Source organism: Capra hircus, chromosome 5 (genome assembly GCF_001704415.2).
Source record: "Capra hircus breed San Clemente chromosome 5, ASM170441v1, whole genome shotgun sequence".
NCBI lineage: Eukaryota > Metazoa > Chordata > Mammalia > Artiodactyla > Bovidae > Capra > Capra hircus.
In genome coordinates, this window is record NC_030812.1 from 106,799,927 (window position 1) to 106,819,639 (window position 19,713).

The 19,713-nt window shown below is 39.8% G+C and overlaps 1 protein-coding gene across 13 annotated transcripts in view; it reads left to right on the forward strand.

Annotated features, from left to right (window-relative positions):
• Nucleotides 1-19,713, forward strand: part of ERC1 (ELKS/RAB6-interacting/CAST family member 1) — a 271,289-nt gene that overhangs the window by 94,245 nt on the left and 157,331 nt on the right. For 10 of the 13 annotated variants that reach the window (XM_018048685.1, XM_018048680.1, XM_018048683.1 and 7 more), the window contains 5 exons: nt 4,696-4,833; nt 6,555-6,695; nt 7,612-7,752; nt 9,529-9,722; nt 17,539-17,550. In XM_018048685.1, coding sequence (XP_017904174.1) covers nt 4,696-4,833; nt 6,555-6,695; nt 7,612-7,752; nt 9,529-9,722; nt 17,539-17,550 — 626 coding nt within the window. The remainder of the gene's footprint in view (nt 1-4,695; nt 4,834-6,554; nt 6,696-7,611; nt 7,753-9,528; nt 9,723-17,538; nt 17,551-19,713) is intronic. The other 3 variants (XM_018048682.1, XM_018048678.1, XM_018048676.1) reach the window with 1 other exon arrangement.

Consider the following 19,713-nt stretch of genomic DNA (forward strand, 5'->3'; position numbering starts at 1 on the left):
TTTTCAGCTTAGAAAAATCATGCAAGTTGACCAAGGAAAATTCACTAAATTTGGTGAGGTTCTTGGGTTTTGGTTGCTTATAGTGAGGACCTGCTATTCTGTCGTTCTGTCCTCCCAGCATCCCAGCCAGACCAGACTCTGACATGGCAGCTAAGCAGGCAGTTCTAAGTGAAGTGACTATTCATTGTAGACAGTATTGTGGGTATTTGAATAGAATGCCACCGATTAATGATTTTTAACTTTCTTCTGCTCTTTTGACAATCTCATGAAAGCAGTTGGTGCTCTTCATGTAAAAATGCCCATGGCTCTTTTGTGTGGACTGGAATGTGAGACATACCTTAAGGTCATCGTTGAACTCCTGCTTCAAAATACCCAGAATTTGTGAAACAAACAAATCGGGACACAAGGGTTCCTGTGTTCATGTGCTCAGTTGCTCAGTTGTGTCTGACTCTTTGCAACTCCATGAACTGTAGCCCACCAGGCTCCTCTGTCCATGGAATTCTCCAGGCAGGAATATTGGAGTAGGTTAACCATTTCCTACTGCAGGGGATCTTCCCAACCTACGGATTGAAACTGCATCTCCTGCATTGGCAGGGGGATTCTTTACCACTGAGCTGCCACGGAAACCTAGTAAATACGGGTACAGAAGGATAATTAGAGTAAACGCAGGATATGCTGATAATTAATGTCTGAGAAAAGCACCAAGTAGATACATGATTAAAAAAAGAAAGGAAGAGCCTAAGATTCCTGAACCTACTTCACACAATAAATTTGACACTGATGACTGCTTAGAATCAGTGTGGAGGCATCATTGAAAAATTTCAAATGATGCTCAGAGTAGGTAGGTGGCTGCAAGAAGTATTGGGGGATTTCTTGTCCTTAGTACTACAACCTATAGAAAGTCTCCTCTACCTTCGCTCAGTGATTAGGGCCTGGCAGAGTAATCAGTTCCACTTGAGTAGGAATAAATCACCCATGTTGAAACATGATAGTTTCTGACAACTGGAAATGCTGATAAAAACCAAAACAAAAGACGTTAAGAAATCTGTGCCAATATGGAGCTGCCTGTAGATCGATGGATTTATGTGCGACCTGCATTTGACATCAGTCATCTTCTTCCTCCATCAATTTTCTTCTCTCTTTGTAAAATAAAAATTGTATAAGAAAAGAAAGGCTCTATATAGTGTAATAGTTATATTATTTCTCTTTTCTTTCCAGCCCAGTTACCAGGGATATACTCTAATTAGAGGGATCATTTTAAGGAAAATGTCTTTTTTCTCTAAATAATTATTTTAAAAATATTTCCTTCTTGAATTCTTCATTGTTAGTTCTTTCCTATGATATTAGGCTTTTTGTATTACCTAATTGGACCTCTCCATTAATCATCAGGTCCACAGCTTCCCTGGTGCTAAGACAGTAAAGAATCTGCCTGCAGTGTTTGAGACCTGGGTTCGATCCCTGGGTTGAGAAGATCCCCCAAAAAAGGGCATGGCTACCCACTCCAGTGTTTTTGCCTACAGTGTTCCCTGGACTGAGGACCCTGGCAGGCTACAATCCATGGGGTCACAAAGAGTCAGACAGGACTTAGCAACTAAAGAACAACAAACAAAGCGAGGATATATAAGAGGAGTTCTTAGGATTAACTATTGTCCATCCCGCTGCTGCATAACTAAAAATGTTTCCTGTACACCCTCCTCCCGCAGAGGAGGGAGTTTGTTTAATGCCTATGCAGCTAGTTTGCACCTATCTGCATCTATTTCAAGTCTGTTTCAAGTCTGCCTTGCCCAAAAGAAGGCAGTTTTAGTGACCACTGCCCTTTTTCATTTTGTCAGTTCCTCTCACTATGGAATGTTTATATCTGCTCTTTATAAGTAAATATGAGTCCAAGAATAGCCATCCTTTTCCTTCCCTCCAACTCAACAATCTGTTTAGACAGCTGAGTGATTGAATAAGAAAGCAGCTTAGGGGGAACTTGTTAAAGGGGATTTTACCTAGTTTAGCAGCTTCTATACCCGAGTATATTAGGAAAGGTTTTTTTTTTTTTTTTTTTTAAACCAGCAGAGAATAAATGGATTCCTTTAATAGTTGGACTACGTATAAATTATACAAGTGAAGATGTTAACAGTTAACGTTTTAATATCTTAGATGTTGATAATGGAGGAGAACGAAGGGTACTGTCCTTCTTACGCATGTAAGGGGTGTTTGTATGTTAGGCAGGCTCATAAAAGAGACCTCTTGTTTTCTTATATGTAAAACTTGGTTGGTTTTGGGAAATTTCATTTTGTAAGAAAAGCTGTCGTACTGCTCTTTCTTGGTAAGAAGGTCTAATCGACACCATGATTGTATCTTTTTATTTGATTGTTTTATATGTTAGCTTTCTTGGTGAGAAAATCTAATCAACAACCTGATTGTATCTTTTTATTTGAGTAGGGTTTATATGTTAGCAACTAGAATTAGGTGCACAGCTGGTTAAACATGTAAACACTAGGGCATTGCATTCTGTGTGTTTATGGTGTGCTAGAGTTTTAAGTGGCAAAACTCTTTAGTGGTTGTGAGTTTACCTAAATATTGGTTCATATGAGATTCCAGTAGGAGGGTCTGATTAAACTAAAGGGAACTAATGCTTCTTCATACGTGCTATTCTTTTCTCAGACAGTAGGCTTTAGACTTTATTGGCATTGAAAAGGCTGGAACCAGTTTCAGTGGTTGACCTGTAGGATTATTTCCTTGTTAAAGAGTAAAAATCCAAGCTTCACAGTATTCATGGTCTCCTATTGATAAGTTCACTGAATTCACCGAATCTTTTTTGTTTAGCCTATTTCTTCTGCTGTGAAATTCTCCTTGACTCTAGAGAGGGACCTTTGCTTTTCTTCCCCCTTTGGAAAGAAGCAGACCCTTAAAGAGCTTATAATACAGTATTAAGTTGATTGATGTAGGAAATTATTTTAAGGTTGGATCTAGGATTCTTTTGTAGTTCCTTTCTTGGCAAAAGTTTATGTGTATGCCTAAATACAGTTTATAAAAGTCCAAGATTATATATTATTTACTGATTAATGAGCCAGATTTATCATGGATATGACGTGTGCCAGATACGAAGGTACAGTACTGGGGTGGAGAAGTCAGATTCAGTCTATTTGTGGAGATGTGCATGAAATGAATGATTATGGTTGGAGATTAGCATTACAATGTAAAGAACTAGGAGTCAGTCTACTTGTGGAGATGTGTATAAAATGAGTGATTATGGTTGGAGATTAGCGTTATAATGTATAGATAGATGGGCTAATGGAGATAAATGTGATAAAAGTATAGATAGACAAAAGAATGCAGTGTATATGTGTGTAAATGTAATATGTTCATGTATGGAGGAGTGTAGACTGTGGTCATCTTGTTCATGGGAGTAAGACATGTTGCTTTTTGAAAGCTCTGTGTGATAAACCAGCTAGTTCAAGAACACATGATGATTGTATTCTCCTGCTTCATTTTTCTCTATAGGACTTACCCGCTACCCTGAGTACTATGTTCATTTTATTTATTCATCAACTGTCTACCATGTAGGTAGGATGTAAGCTCTTTGAGTACGGGGTTGTCTGTTTTAATTAATTTTCAACACCTGGAAAAGTACCTGTCCTGTAGCAGGAGTGCAAATATATGCTGAACAAAAGAACGACGTTTATGAGTTTTAAGAGTCGCCTTATTAATTTTTTTCCTTTAGCTTATCAAGAACATCTAAGTTCCTCCATATCTTTTCTTACTGTTTTTTCACCGTACCTACACTTGTCTCCTTACTGATAACATGCTGTTTCCACACTTGCACAAGCCCATCCCGTCTTTTCCATCTCTCCTAGCTCATTTAGTTTCCAAGCTCTGTTACCTGCATTGATACAGTCTCCTAATTGTTGTCATGTCTCTATATAAGTCCCCTTAGATCTCTTCTCCACAGCCATCAGAGTTAATCAGTCTGAAACAGAGAACTTGACTAGACCATTTCTTTGCTTAAAAGTCCCTCATAGTTCCCGCCTGTCTACCCGTGTCCATGTCCTGGGCTCAGCTTCAGAGCGTCCTCTTCCCATCTTCTAATGAAGGTGGGTCTGTTCACTTCTCTCTGTGTCACCCATCCTGGCATATAGTAGAGAATTCAGCACTACTTGTTTTGACTAAATGAACACATGTAAGTGTATATGAAAGATGGAGTAACTACAGTAATAAATTTCATTGACAGTCCTTGCTGTTTGGATAAAAGGTGATATGAAAATCTAACTCGAACACTATCACTTAAGAACAGTTGCTCCTTTACACGCTGGTTTGTTTTTCTTACTGTCCCGCTGGCCCATTCCCTGTCCTCCTCCAGCACTTTTTAGAGGAGTCCCTCTGGGCATCCACACCATTGCTGGGGGGTAATCCAGTTACTGCTCATGGCTCTTCTCTTTAGGTCTTCTCCTTCTCCCCATCCCTGTATGTGCAGTCTTTTCTCCCTAGTTACTTCTTGAGAGAGTCATGACTCTACATGTGTGCCCATAAACTCCCCCGCCCCCCTGCCAGTGTGTGTGATTTCTTTCTCAGCTATAAATGCTCAGCTTAAAGGTTTGCATGAAATTCTAAAACCCTTAGGATTAAATTATTTCTACAGAACACACACTCACAAACAACCCTGACCTATCTGTTTCCAACTTAAAATGGTTTTTATTCACAACTCAGATTGAAAACCTCCAAGAGCAGCTTAGAGATAAGGAAAAGCAGATGAGCAGCTTGAAGGAGCGAGTCAAGTCCTTGCAGGCGGACACCACCAACACCGACACCGCCTTGACCACTCTGGAGGAGGCCCTTGCCGAGAAGGTGGGTGACCGGCCCAGATTCCTCACACACACACACACACACACGCTTTGTCTGTCTCCTCGTGAATCCAGAATCACTCGGGTGATGAGACTTGGGTGGAGAAGACAGAGGAAGTCGCTTTGGCAGAAGGGAGAAGAGCTGCCCGTACTGCTGATAGTGGAGGGAAGGAAAATCCATTTTATTGTTGGTGGTTTAAGCATCTGTTGCTGGGCAGAGTGGAGTCCATGCTGGAGGGCAGGGGCTAAAGTTTCTAGAGAATCAGCCATGTGCTACCTGTTGACTGTCTGCTGAAGACAAACTTTTTTTATTTGAATAATATTTTAATTAATGATAGGATTGGAGTATAATTGCTTTACAGTGTTGTATTAGTTTCTGCTGTGTAACAAAGTGAGCTAAATGCACACATATACTCCCCCCGACTTGAGCCTCCTCGCACGCCCACCGTCCCCACTCCCCGCCCGCCCCGCTGGCTCAGCACAGAGCCGAGCTGAGCCCTGTGCTGCGCAGCAGCTCCCCGCTGGCTGGCTGCGGTACGTGGGCAGTGTGTGTGTCAGTGCTGCTCTCTCAGAAACGCCCCTTGTGATTGTATGGTCAGCTGGAGTTGGTCAGGCGGGCATGTCAGACCCTGGCCATTGAGAGGCGTCGTTAGTCCTCTCACTGTGCTGCACTGGGACCTCTTGTCTTCACAGGCTTTAGTTTTTAATACAGTGTACTTGCTGCTTTTCAAGTTGTGGCCTTGCCATTTCATCGGTGGCTCAGAGGTTAAAGCGTCTGCCTCCAGTGCAGGAAACCTGGGTTTGATCCCTGGGTCGGGAAGACACCCTGGAGAAGGAAATGGCAACCCACTCCAGTATTCTTGCCTGGAGAATCCCATGGACAGAGGAGCTTGGTAGGCTACAGTCCACAGGGTCAGAAAGAGTCGGACACGACTGAGTGACTTCACTTTTGTGAGCAAACCTAGTTTTTTCAGGTATGATTGAGTAAATAAAGAAGTAGTCCAGTGTGACAAGTGTTAATGTCTTGGAAAAGGTTTAAAGACTCTTGGTGGGGCGTTTTAATTGGATTTTTTTTTTTTAATTTAAGGAATACAGTTACTGTTCCTTAAGCCTCTTGGATGCAGAATGCTTCAAGCTGCCTGCCCAGGGATCATGGCTTGATCCCCAAATCTATTCAGAAATAATACCCAGAAATATACTTAAATTGCTTCAGCTTTCAAACTTCCTGAGTATCTGTTGACAGAAGTTTTAATGGTTTCTTTTTTCTTTATCTTTCTTGATGCTTAAGCTCAACAAATCATAATCTCTCCAACCTCTTCCTCTTTGGTGTGGGAATTGTTTCCATTGCTTTGTAGCAACATGTGAATGATATATAGAGAAGAAATATTTGGTACTTATGGTCCTTAGGGTATATATACATGTTAAGTTTTTTGTTACTTGGGAATTGAATAAACAAGATTATTCGAAAGAATACTTTAGTGGTATCTAATACTAATTAAGAATACTGGGAAAGAAACCTAAGGGAATCAAAAGAACAAAGCCAGATGTATGTTACAAGATAGGCAGAAAGGATGGATTCTTTAAAAAGTAAATTATTAATGACCTATCACTGTCTTCTTTAAGTGGAGGATGGAAGTGTGAAACTGCATGAGCTCAGAACTGAATTGTAGTCATGAAGTAGAAGTAGAAAGGAATTTTCTATGCACTGGTGTCCTCTCTTAACAGGAGCGGACGATTGAACGCTTGAAGGAGCAGCGCGACCGAGATGAGCGGGAAAAGCAGGAGGAAATTGACAACTACAAGAAAGACCTTAAAGACCTGAAGGAGAAAGTCAGCGTGCTGCAGGGCGACCTCTCAGAGAAGGAGGTCGGCATCCCCCCCAGGGGAGTGCGTGATCTGCTTAGTCAGCACACTGTGTGCATGCTGTTGGTGTGGACATAACGCATGCCGGAAAGGGTCTCGTGGGAGGTTTACAGAATCTTCTTAGAGCCAGTGCTGTTTCAGGAAGCTTAGATGGAATGATTCATTTCCTAAGCCTTACCTCCTACGTCTTCCAGCTATCAGGAGTTGGTTTCTTACTTGTTAATGACACTTTGTAGATTCCAAAATAAGAGTACTTCTCCAGGTACATTTGGAGAAATGTCGTGCCATTGGTAAGAAAGGTGACAGATGGAGGGAATATGCACTAGGAGGAGTCTGTTTACAGCCACTCTTAGGCATCACCTCAACACCAGCAGGGAAACCTTATACGACTCTTGACCAGATAGGTGCCTTCATATATTTCCATCTCACTTCTGGAGAACCTCGTGTATGCCACCTGAACAGCAGAAGTGCCTAATGCCTCATGATCAGATAATCATGAGCTTTAGGGACATTCTCAGAGTTTTCTTTCTGATACCTTTAGGGAGAATAGAAATGTATAGAAATTGAAGTTTCTAATAGAATATTCCTTCTAAAAGAGAAACATTAGTGTAGCCACTAAGGTTGACTGCTTATATCCACAGAGCTTGACCTTCTTCCATTTATTTTGTGAGGATGGATATGTATTGCTAGAACTCCTTAAGTCACGATTCAGTCGGCCTTTCTTGGGGATTCATTTTGTTTCGGTTAGGACTTGAAAGCCAGAGGTAATGCTGCTGTTTTATATTTCGTGTTCTTGGAAATATGTCAGTCTATGGTAATGGAGAGAAACTAGAAACCACCAGGAAAATAAATTTAAGAAGTTCAGTCTCCATTTGGTTACTAAATAGTGTTTATTCTAGATATGCGTTGCTTCTTTTAGGCTTCACTCTTGGATCTGAAAGAACATGCCTCGTCCCTGGCTTCCTCAGGACTGAAAAAGGACTCACGGCTTAAGACTCTAGAAATTGCTTTGGAGCAGAAGAAGGAGGAGTGTCTGAAGATGGAATCACAGTTGAAAAAGGTGAAAGAATATTTATCCATTTTCTTGCTCTGCTTTCAAATAAGAACATAGCAGAAAACTTTATAACATTTGGATGGAATAACTTACTAATGAAGTAATAATACTATTTGTATCTTGATTAATTCTTGCAGCATTAATATCTTTACTCCTTAGAGTCCTCAAACTCTTAGAAAATTAGTAATTCAGAGTAAGATTCAAATATGCAGCTCCTTTATAGAGAAAGAAATGTAAAAGACCACAGTGTAAAAATATCTCAGTTGATATTTTTCTCCCATTAGCTTTAGGCTTCCTGGAAAGAGATAATTTTACAGTGATAATCACCCATATGGTGAATATTAGAATATGGTAGGGATACTTACTATCCGTTTCACTGATTTATTCCTCTGTAATATTTATACAGCCATTTGTAGTTTTCAAAGCACTTGCATATTTATTATCTCTGAGTTATCAACTCTGATTAACTGGGTCCACTTCATATAATTACTGATGAAAGGGTCAAGCCTGGTGTTGACACTTTGGGTGGTGTTCTATTTGCATAATCTGCCTGCAATGTGGGAGACCTGGGTTCAGTCCCTGGGTTGGGAAGATCCCCTGGAGGAGAAAATGGCAACCCACTACAGTATTCTTGCCTGGAGAATCCCATGGACAGAGGAGCCTGGCAGGCTGCAGTCCATGGGGTCACAAAGAGTTGGACACAACTGAGCGACTTTCACTCACTCACTCTTTCCATATATTGGGTGTATTCAGCATGAAACTCATAGTGAGTCATTTTTTATGATATGCCAAAAATAAAGTCATATTTTTAAGCTAAGGAAAAGAAGAAAAGCCATTATTTTAAAGTTACTTTTGAATAAGAAGAAAAATCCTGGTTTTTTTTTTTTTTTTGAGATTAATTCAGACTGGATAATTGACTTCCCCCCTCCCCCATCACTAAACAAGTGGAGATAATTTTCTATTGAATACCAGAATATTGACGGTAAAACTGTCAGATGTATTCAGGATTATAAAACTGAACAGTAACTATCAAGAGCACTAATTGTTCACTAATAATCCAAACTCACCTGTGTATGACAGTCCCACATTTTCTGTTTGTTCACTTTTAATCTCCTTGTTATCATGGTAGTTCTACAGCTGGTTATTTCTGATGATCTTTTACACTTTGTGTTTAGGTTCGTAAGAAACATTTGGGTAGAGGAGTTGGCAATTTCCCCCTTCTTTGATTTATTAGTTGTTTTTCTACCGTTGCTGTTTTTCTTTTCATGTTTTCCCTTGTTTGATTTACTTTGTAGCTAATTTGTAGGTTTACAGGAACTAGTACTGGCATATTTTCTTTTTGCTAAAAACCATAACTGGTGTAAGGTTGGTGTTTATGTTTATTCAAAAGGCTGTGCTCATTGTTGAAATTCTTCAGCACTCAGCCTTCTTTATGGTCCAGTTCTCACATCCATACATGGCTACTGGGAAAACCATAGCTTTGACTGTATGGACCTTTGTAGCAAAGCAATGTCTCTGGTTTTTAATACGCTGCTTAGGTTTCAGAGGTGTACTATTTGAAGTAACTAATTTGTTCAGATTCTAATAGAATTATTTCTGTGTGTATTATGAATGTTTTGTCTGCGTAACATTTAAGCAGAGGAAAACCTTATAAATTAAAGACTAGCTATTAGGGATTTGATAATGTCCTGTTTACGCTGGAGTATAAGTGGCTTCTGGGGACTTGGTTTGCCCATTGCCACTGTATGCATGTCTCATAGAATTTGGATATTTTCTTCGTAGGCACATGAGGCAACATTGGAAGCCAGAGCCAGTCCCGAGATGAGTGATCGAATACAGCAGTTGGAGAGAGAGATTGCCAGGTACAAAGATGAATCCAGCAAGGCCCAGGCAGAAGTTGACCGCCTCTTGGAAATCTTAAAGGAGGTGGAAAATGAGAAGAATGACAAAGATAAGAAGATTGCTGAGTTGGAAAGGTAAGGAGAGGGAGGCTCAACGGGGACTCACTGTGTTAGAAAGGGTGAGTATGGTTTTAAAACTATGTGGTTTGGGGTCATGTTTTTCCAATATATCTGCCTCTCCAAATTTACATTCTTGAGTGCCTGGTGGTCTTCATTGCCTCCATTTTATTCTAAGTCAGTATGAGTCTCTAAAAGGCCACACAGAATAGGAGTAGATGGGAAGGCTGTGGACTTCAGTATCATTGATTGGACAGAGGAAGTATCCCTTTATTTTATCTATTTCAGGAGCAAATGAGCCTCAAGTTCAAGCAGCTAGTATTGTTTAGTTCATTCAGGCCTTTTTCTGAGCCAGTGGTCTTTTGGGCTGTAAATTTTTAGACTCTGTGTTGTGGAGAAGCAAGCTGTTAAAGCAGGTCAGGCTTAGAAGGAGAGACATTTTGAGGACAGTTTGTGAGACATGGATGTGTTTGCTGAGCTCTACCTTTGACTACTTGAAAGTGACCTCTGTTTGAACAGAGCCAGCCAGACCGCACTCTGGGAGTTTTCTTTGCCTTTTTTTTTTTCTCTTGTTAGGGTGTTTTGTACCAAAGATAAAGCATATGCCTCTTGGCCTCTTCCTTTACACCATGTATTTAACATAAATTCACAAGTGCATAGAAATAATTCTTCCAATAGAGCTGTGCTAATCACTGTATTCTGAACAGAGAGACTCGCAGGACAGTGTGAACTCACTAATCCTGAGGTTCCCTTGAACTTGTTTTAATATTTTTGTGCTCTTGAATGTCAAGAGGTAATACACTATTTTCATAAGTAGTTTATTCAGTTTTAAATTTTAGGGTTATGGGTAGACTTGATATTTTCCCCTGGAAGTCGTTTTTTCCTTTTGTTCTGTACCTGTAGGATTTTGATTTTCAAGAAACTAAAGTCCAGCTCTCATGGTTCTTCACTAAAGTTGAAAGTATGAATGGCACGAGCTGATCAATTACTCGTTTGTTTCTTCTTATTTTGATAGTAAGTCCGGAGAAAATGGGTGGATAACGTTCTTTAAGTCAGAATTAATAAATTATCAGAGTCTCAAGATTAGATTTTATACATTTCTTTGTGTCTTCTTCCATGTTTGCCCTTCATCTTTACCCCCCAAACGGAAATGCACGCCCCTTGCATACTTGGACTAGTACGTGCCTCTCTTTGCCTTTGTATCAGCCTGAAATCAACAGCACTACTTCATCTTCATAGATTTTAAAATCCAGTACTTTTTATGGATAATGACTTCCCACTAAATCCACTAAATGTATTTCAGTATTTCAGAAAAGAAATTCCTTGATAAACTTTTTTTTTAATTTGATTTTTAAAAATTAGAATTATACATTGAAATTATCACTGGCTATTCAAGATAGCTTCCTTGAAAAATGTTTCAGTTCATTTTTGGACCCAGTACTGATTTGGGAGTGAATGTGATTTAAGTGAGAGTGAGAAATAGGATTAAATCTTTATCTTATATGCCGAGCACACCAAATAGCTTTTATTAGTCACTGCATTTTTCACGTTTGGGGAAGGAGTTGTTAATGATCTGCTCTTTCCGCAGAATGTAATGTACTGTAGAGTTTTGTCCTCGAGTCATGCAGTGTCATAATCTTGTTTTAAGATTTGACACACAATTTTTTAGCTACCAAGAAAAGATACAGTCCTAAAAAACTCAGTTGCCCCTGGCTCTGTAATTTGTTTACTGAGCAGCACAGTTCAAGACAGGAATGAAAGACGATTGAAACCATTTTCTGCCTTTTGTTCCCAGATTTCATGCATGTGTTTGGCTCCCGCGGTCTTACTAACGGTTCTGCTTCTCCTGTTGCCGTTTCCACTGTTTCCTGTGTGTGGGTGTCCGTCTCCCTGTCATCTGTCGTTTGAGTCTCTTCACCATTCTCTTGACCTGTCTTGCCCTGGTCCCTCTCCGTTGGGGTTGGGCTCTGTGTCCGTGTCCCTCAGGATGCCAGTCTCCCGCCCCTTGTGCCTTCCACGCCAGGCTTCCGTCCCTGCACCATCGGGGGGCTTGGCTTGGGACCTCTGGGAAAGTGAGTGTCGAGTAGGGTGACAGTTCTGGACTAGAGGAGCTGCTGCTGCCGTTCTGCTGCCTCTGGGGGCTTGCCGGGGCATCAGCTTGTTCAGAAATCAGGACCAGCCGGTTGTATGTCCAGCTGAACAGTGCCTCTTAGGTCTACCCCTTGTGGATTAAGTATGTGTCCTCTCTGGTAAGGCTCAGATGTTGCTGGTTGTAATTGTCTCATTCTTGGTTCAAAGCCCATCGTCTGTGTGGTGGTTCTTTTGCTGGAGTGCCCGTTAAGGAGTTGCCTCTTCGCTGGTGCAGCTGTGATGCCAAATGCCAGTTCGTTCGGAAAGCAGATGCATTTTTACAGGCATTCAGCACCCTGCTAAGTGCAAAAATGAACACAGGCTGTTACAATCATTTGCCTAAAGAAAATTCTTATTATTCTTTTAAAGTTTCCTAGTACTTATATAGGATTCTCTAACATTGAAAGGTTTAGATTAAGTCATAAAGAATTCTCAGACATGTTCTTTGTGGTCTTGAGGGAAAAAATAGCCCCTTTCACTGCTCTTACAAAACAACAGGCGCTCCTGTCAGGTGATTTAGTGTTGTACAGTGTCTTGAGCGACTGAGGATTAAATAAGCCTGCCCATACATCTGCAGATAGAAAATATTTTTCCCAATTGAATCTAAGTAGTACTGTTTCTGAATTTATATTCTGTCATATGCTGTGTATCAGTTGGAGTTCAACCAAAGAGGCAGAACCAGTAGAAGAGATACATACATACATTTATTTATATAAGGGACATAGGGGCTTCCCTGGTGGCTGAGTTGGTAAAGAATCCGCCTTCAGTGCGAGAGACCCAGATTCAGTCCCTGGGTGGGGAAGATCCCCTGGAGAAGGAAATGGCAACCCACTCCGGTATTCTTGCCTGGAGAATCCCATGGACAGAGGAACCTGGTGGGCTACAGTCCATGGGGTCACAAAGAGTCAGACACGACTGAGCGACTAAACCACCATACATATATATATCTGATTTATTACAAGGAATTGTCTAGTGTGATTGTCAGCAGCTGGCTAAGCAAGTCTAAGACCTGTACAGGAAAGCTGTCAGGAGGAGGAGCCCACCTGCAGAATAGACTCCATAGGCCTGGGCCATACTGTGGTCTACGGGCAGAATTTCTTCTCTTTCCTTGGGAAGCCTGCTTTTAGGGCCTTCCAGAGGATTCAGATATGCCCACTTTGATTATCTGAGGTAATCTCTTTTACTTAAATGGATTATAGGCTTTAATTATATTTGTAAAATACTTTTATAGCAACATCTAGATTAGCGTTGCATTAAATTAATGGGGCGCTGAGGCCTAGCCAGGTTGACACTTCCAGAAAGTCATCACCTGGTGGTTCTGGGTAGCCTGCCTAGATCAATTTAGGTAAGAAAATAATAAAAAACAAACCTGGAGATTGACAGTGTTATACAGGGTACAGCATTACTATAGAAAAGGCTTCTTGTTGAACTTCGGACTCAAGTCTAGTCTTTTAATTTTTGTGGCCAGTATTAAATGATAATGGCTTGAGGGGATGTTTAGATGGAAGGTTAGTAGGTTATTTTGGATCCTAGACTGCTCATTTTAGGTCCTAGAACTGTAGTGTACATAGAGATGTAAAATGGAGAGGAAAAGGCAAGATAGTGTCCTGCTGCCGTGACTGTTCTGACAAAGACAAGAGAACCAAGGACTGGTTGTGTGTTATTTACACACACACTTACTTACTCTTTTGGGCCAGGCTTGTAAATAGTTTTACAGTTAGGAGGAAACTTAGTTTTTCTATTTGTGATGGTTAATTTTGTTTCCTTTGCTAACTGTCTTTTCCCGACTTCATCTAGAACTATTATTAATTCTAGGCTTTTGCATCATGATTAAAATTAGATTTTGTGGACTAGCAAGAGTACCTGTGTTTATAATGTTTCTAAGGGAACTGTTGATACATTCTGATTTATAAACAACTGGCTTTATTAAAAAAAATTGATATATGATCCGTTCATAAGATTTGGAGCTACTTGATTTAAAAATTTTTTATTGTTTTAGTCTTTTTTTTAAAAAATTTTATTTATTTATTTATTTTTTAAATTTTAAAATCTTTAATTCTTACATGCATTCCCAAACATGAACCCCCCTCCCACCTCCCTCCCCATAACATCTCTCTGGGTCATCCCCATGCACCAGCTCCAAGCATGCTGTATCCTGCATCAGACACAGACTGGCGTTGAATTTGTTACACTATTGCTTCTGTTTTGGTTTTTTGGCCGTGAGGCATGTGGGGGTCTTAGCTCCCTGACAGGGAGAGGGAGCAACCCTGCACCCCCAGCATTGGAAGGTGAAATCTTAACCACCGGACCACCAGAAAAGCCCCTTGATTTTTTTCTTTAAAGCAAGAGTGTAGTTTGCTCAGAGTTCAGGCTCAAGGTAGCCCCTCAAATTAACAGTCTAAATGGCTGAAGCTGTAATTTTAAACCTCGTTTTGGTGAGAAGAGTCTGCACTTCTGTAGATTAAGATCAACATGATGAACTGAGCTTGAACCAGAAGATGGTGTTGTTTTCCCATCATGCCACCCTTAAACCTTGTGGCTTGAGGATGTGGCCTTTTGTGGTTTTTTTATTTGCTTTTAAAACCTACCAGTATCTGAATTTCATGTGAAGAAAATGGACTAAAATTTTCTTTCCCCTTATTCATTTGTGGGAATCTGACCCTTTGTAACTGTTATCTTTTTTCGGAGGGGAAGCTTTACTGACCTCCCTTAGGTAATCATTTCTTTCCTTCTTCTGTGCTTTTCTGATAGTGTCTGTCTCAGTCTCTCCCAGGACTGTACATTGTTCAGGGCCCATTGAAGACGTATGTTGAAACATAGCGATGTGGCTCCTTTCTCATTTCACTCTCTAATCATCCCACATTTTATCTTCCTATTCCCTGCAGATTCAGACCTTTCATTAAATAGATACTAGTTTTATTCCCTGTTTGTTATATTAAAAATATTCTTATGTTCATTTCTTGTATATGTTTGTAATATGTTTACAATTGCACATACAATTTTTTTCTGTAAAAATATAAGTAAACCCATATGCATTAGATAGTTTTATTTAATAGCATTCAGTAGGGTTACTTTTTTTTCTTCATGTTAAACAAACATGTAGATAAACTCTTCTGTCACAATAAAATACCAGTTCTAAGTTTTATTTTTATATTTTAATATCTCTGAAACTGGGATACGTGGCTAAATAATGGCATGATTTAATTGGTATGTATTTTTAATTTCTTAATCATACTGGTGCATCTTCTCTCTTTGGTGAATTGAAGGTGTCTGCAATGAGAGTGAATAAAATTGTTTCAGTGAGTGTGGGAATGAAAGAAAGTATTTCCAAATCAACATTATTTTCTCATGTATTCCATTTTAAATGTGTGTAGCCAAAGGAATGTGTTTACTGTTAGAATTAGGTATTTGACTTTTGTAACTGCATCCTGAAAATTTTTTTGTTTAGGCTGACCTAAAATGTTTTGACATTTTCCATGGGAAAGTAGGTTTCATGTTTGTGATTTATTTTGGTATCACAGTGTATTCAGGCCTCTGTGGCACAGTATAACCTGGAAATATAAACCTACATCTTTAGTCTTCATATTTGTAAATATGTTTTTTGTAAAGAAATCCTGAATTGATCATGCAGCTTAATGTCTTCAGAAATCTCCCAGAAGGAACTTAAGCTCTATGTAGATTTGGCATAAATTAGTGTACAATTAATGAGGGAAAAGATTCCTGAAAGAATTTCCTTAAAGTCTATAATTATGTGTCTTTGATCCATGAAGGACAGTATTGGGTCTTGATGTAGTTGGAAAAGAAGGAAAATGAACACGGTGGTTGTGTGTTCTTTCTTGAGGGAGAATGGATGTTGTTTTTAAAAAATGAAAGAGGAAAAGCAAGATGCTTTGAGCGTCATAACTGGAGACGACTGTTCTTTATCTGATCCTGCTTGCTCCAGCCTGCTTTCTTCTTCCTCCTCCTTGATGAATTTCACTGATTTTCATTTAAAAGAAGAATAAATTACACAGCTTCACATAGTCAATTCTACTACGCCATCTTTCCACAGTTTCTTGTGGGCACAGCACCTTATAATTTATTACAGTCGTGATAGAAATTTTGGTGTTACACTTTAAAATGTAAACATTAGAATTATATATAGTTACTCTATATGCAGATTTTTTTCCTCCTAAATTTATTTCCCAAGAGCTAAAAGTTGATGCCAACATAAACTATGACTCCTGAACTATAAAATAGGTAAAAAGATCCTTAAAGTTGCTCACTCTTGTCAAGAATAAGCTTAATTTTTTTTTCAGGGATTTTCCCATGTTTCATATAAAGCCTTGCATCTGTATGAGATCTCAGTGAGTGTCATTGTCGATTTAAAATTATTCTAACTTAATCTGTCATAACCAACAAAAATAAAAGATCGTTGGGAACAGTCATTTAGATAAATGATTGACCTCACTTTGACTTTGAACATTGTCTGCATTCTGCTAGAGATCCGTGGATTTTTGTAGATTCCTTTCAAGAACCTGTAAGCATCAGAGAACAGATAAAAGTATGTCCAGGAGGTGTGTCTGCAGACTTGCATTCCTCTCCGGGATCCACTGTGTACTCACCGTGTGGTTGCGAGGAATTTTGTTTTCATTTTTTGTTTTTCTCTCATATAATGGTAATCATAAATTTTATCCTTGCCTTTCCATTATTTTAACAATGAGTTTTTTTAAAACTCATGTTAGTATTGAAATGTTAGAAAACATTAAAGCACAAGTTGAAATGGTGCTGGCATTCAAGAAATAAACCTCTCGTTTTAGATTCTTAAAGTAAAATTTCAGTCCTGACGACAAGCTGGATGGCCCTGGCTCTTAAGAGTCTTAAGTGTTTGGAGGAGAAGCCACTTTCAGTGAAATTGATTAATTATTAAAAAGAGAAAGCTGCCTGTTGTTATGACTATGAAAGCAATAATGAACCTTAGGGGTTTGTGCTTGGTTAGGAATATGAAGCGTGACTACTTTGCATCTCTGTTGAGCGGTATCAGAAACGAGCTGGTATTCGTAGAGCCACATCTTCATTACTGCTGTTAGATTGCACCATTGGGGGACAGATTTGATAGATTTGAAGTGAGACATAATGGGTGTAATTAGCAAAACATTATTTTCACATTTGAGAAAATTATGTCAAATTTTCCAAATGAATGAGAGTTCTGAATTCTACAGAATAATTTCTGTGTTTTTCTGCTTTTCTCCTGGATAAGTTGGGTCTAAGAAATGGGCCGGGATGGGTAAAGGAGTTGTCAGTTCTAAGACGGGTGTGTATAAACCCCAGCTGACTAATGTCATTAGATCACAGGTGGCTATTAATACTCAAACAGGAAGGGGAGCGACAGCTGGCCTTCCCTTCTTTTCCTTTGTGTTTAAGAAATTATTTTTTCTTTTTCCTGCCCCAGGAAATGGTGAATTTTAGACAAAATTCATCCCTTTAGAAACTTATGTTAAGTTTACAATGGTGTAATCTAATATGAAAATACACTTGTTGAAAGTCTGAAGTTACTCACTTTTGGTGTCTGTGCCGAATCTGTGTGTCTCCCTTCCTTTCTCTAATCCTGTGCTGTATGTTTCCTCTGTGTCTGTGAATTATGCGAATTCTGAATACTGCCCTCATTAACACTTTCTAACTTTTCTCTTTCACATTTCCTTCCTGGATTTGCCGTTTCCTTCAGTCTCACCTCAAGGTCAGTATGCTTGTCTTAAAACAAAGATATGTAACAAAACATTGTATATTGACATTGTCTTGAACCCTTGTAAGCAACTGAAAGAATAAAAGTTACCCCAGGAACAAGATGTCTAGAAATTCAAGTATGAGTGTAGAAAACGTCATGAGTGTTAGATTGATTGGAAGAGTGGCATTACAGTTCTACCATTCGAGGTCGACCAGGTTTTGACTGAGAGAAGTGAAGGGGGAAAGCGGTCACTAGGGGAGCGAGGAGGTAAAGATACTGCTTTAACTTTGTTACAGTTTCATCAGAGACACTGTGGCTCTTAACACTAGCAGGTAAAGTGCAGCATGGATGCGGGAGAGAGAGGGGCCACAGTCTAGATGTGTGGAAGAGCCTTGGAGTGATTTCACTGCACAGACCTACGCATACCCTTTCAGTCTGGGGGTTGTTTTGTGACTGCTGAGTGCTGGCAACAGAAGCAGCCACCAGTGCTGCTGTTCATGTGTCAGGGGCTATGGTGGAAGCTTCACAGGTTTTATTTCCGTTGATTTTCCCAGCAGTCATGTAGCAGTGTTTGCGATTTCCACTTTGCAGGTGAGTAACACAATTACTGAGCCCATTAAGTAACTCAACCATCTTTATTACTAAGTGAATTAGTAAGAGAAGCTGGCAGAAGACAATTGTAAGTCTTCATTTTAAAAGTTGTTTATTCTGCCTGGGAGCCATGGCAATGTAAAATCATGGTATGAAAATTTCTGATCAGGTTCAGGAAATGATGTTGTTAATACCACATGCATTTTACCTTGGTGTTCAGTCACTCCGTCGTGCCCAACTCTCTGCGACTCCATGGACTGCAGCACACCAGGCTTCCCTGTCCTTCACTATCTCCCAGAGTTCGCTGAAACTCATGGCCATTGAGTCGCTTGTGTCATCCAACCATCTCATCCTCTGTCACCCCCTCCTCCTGCCCTGTCTTTCCCGGCATCATGGTCTTTGCAGTGAGTCAGCTCTTCGTATCAGGTGACCAAAGTATTGGAGCTTCAACTTGCGCATCAGTCCTTCCAATGAATATTCAGGGTTGATTTCCTTGACGATTAACTGGTTTGATCTCTTTGCAGTCTGGGGACTCTCAAGAGTCTTCTCCAGTACCACAGTTCAAAAGCATCAATTCCTTGGCATTCAGCCATTTACCTTTCTCCGAGCAGCGGTTTTCTAATATGTTTGCTGTTTATAAAAGCACTTGTCTCTGATTCTCACAAATAGCATATGGATTACACAGGGCAGATCATTATTCTGATGAGGATCTGAGACTAGGGAACATGATTTCTACATCTAGGGTCAGCTGCCTAGTTGGTAGTAGTTAGTAGCTGGTAGTATTCCTTAGATTTGAAGCCACATATTCTCATTTCAGCCTCAGGGCTTCTCATATGATACACACTCTAGCCTAGGAATTAATCTGAGCTCTGGGGTCCCATACTGCTCAGAGGTTCTTAGGTACTTTTCTCACTGTGATTTTCCCATCTGTAAAGTTGGGGTACTTCTCTCCGACCTGAAGGGCTGTTGTGAATTTTGAATGAGTTAATACAAATAGCCCTTGGAGCAGCATCTGGCACAGGCTAAGCAGTCAGTAAATGGAGCTGTTGTGATCATTCCTTGTTGCTTTTTTCTCAGAGTCCTGTTTGGTCCGGGATCCCACCACACGGTGCCCTTGATTCCTCTCAGGATTGATAGCAAGTACAAAATAGAGCCCTCTGCAGAGCTGTATGTGTGCGGAAGATGAGGAAGGAAGCCTTGTTTCTTCTGTAATAATATTTTCAGACTCTTATTTTTCAGGTCCTGAAATTTCTGTTACAGGTAGAAAGATGAAGTTGAGACTTTTTTGGAGAAAAAGGTTCTCTCTCCCTTTTCTGTTCCCTGATATTTATTCTCAAGACTTAATGATATATTTTTAAAAGTCCTCTTACCTTTGACTCTTTTTAAAAATAAACAGTTTGTTTAGGGTATGATGAGTTTGTTAATAAAATAAAATCTTTGTTTTGTAATTGCTTATAGGAATCTGATTCATGAAGGGGTTCTTCAGTCAGACTTACACCATCCTCTGCTTTTTCTCTGCACAGCAGCAGTCTCAGGTCTGTCTTTGCGCGTCCTCCCCTTGCTTTTGTCAGGGGTACTGATGTC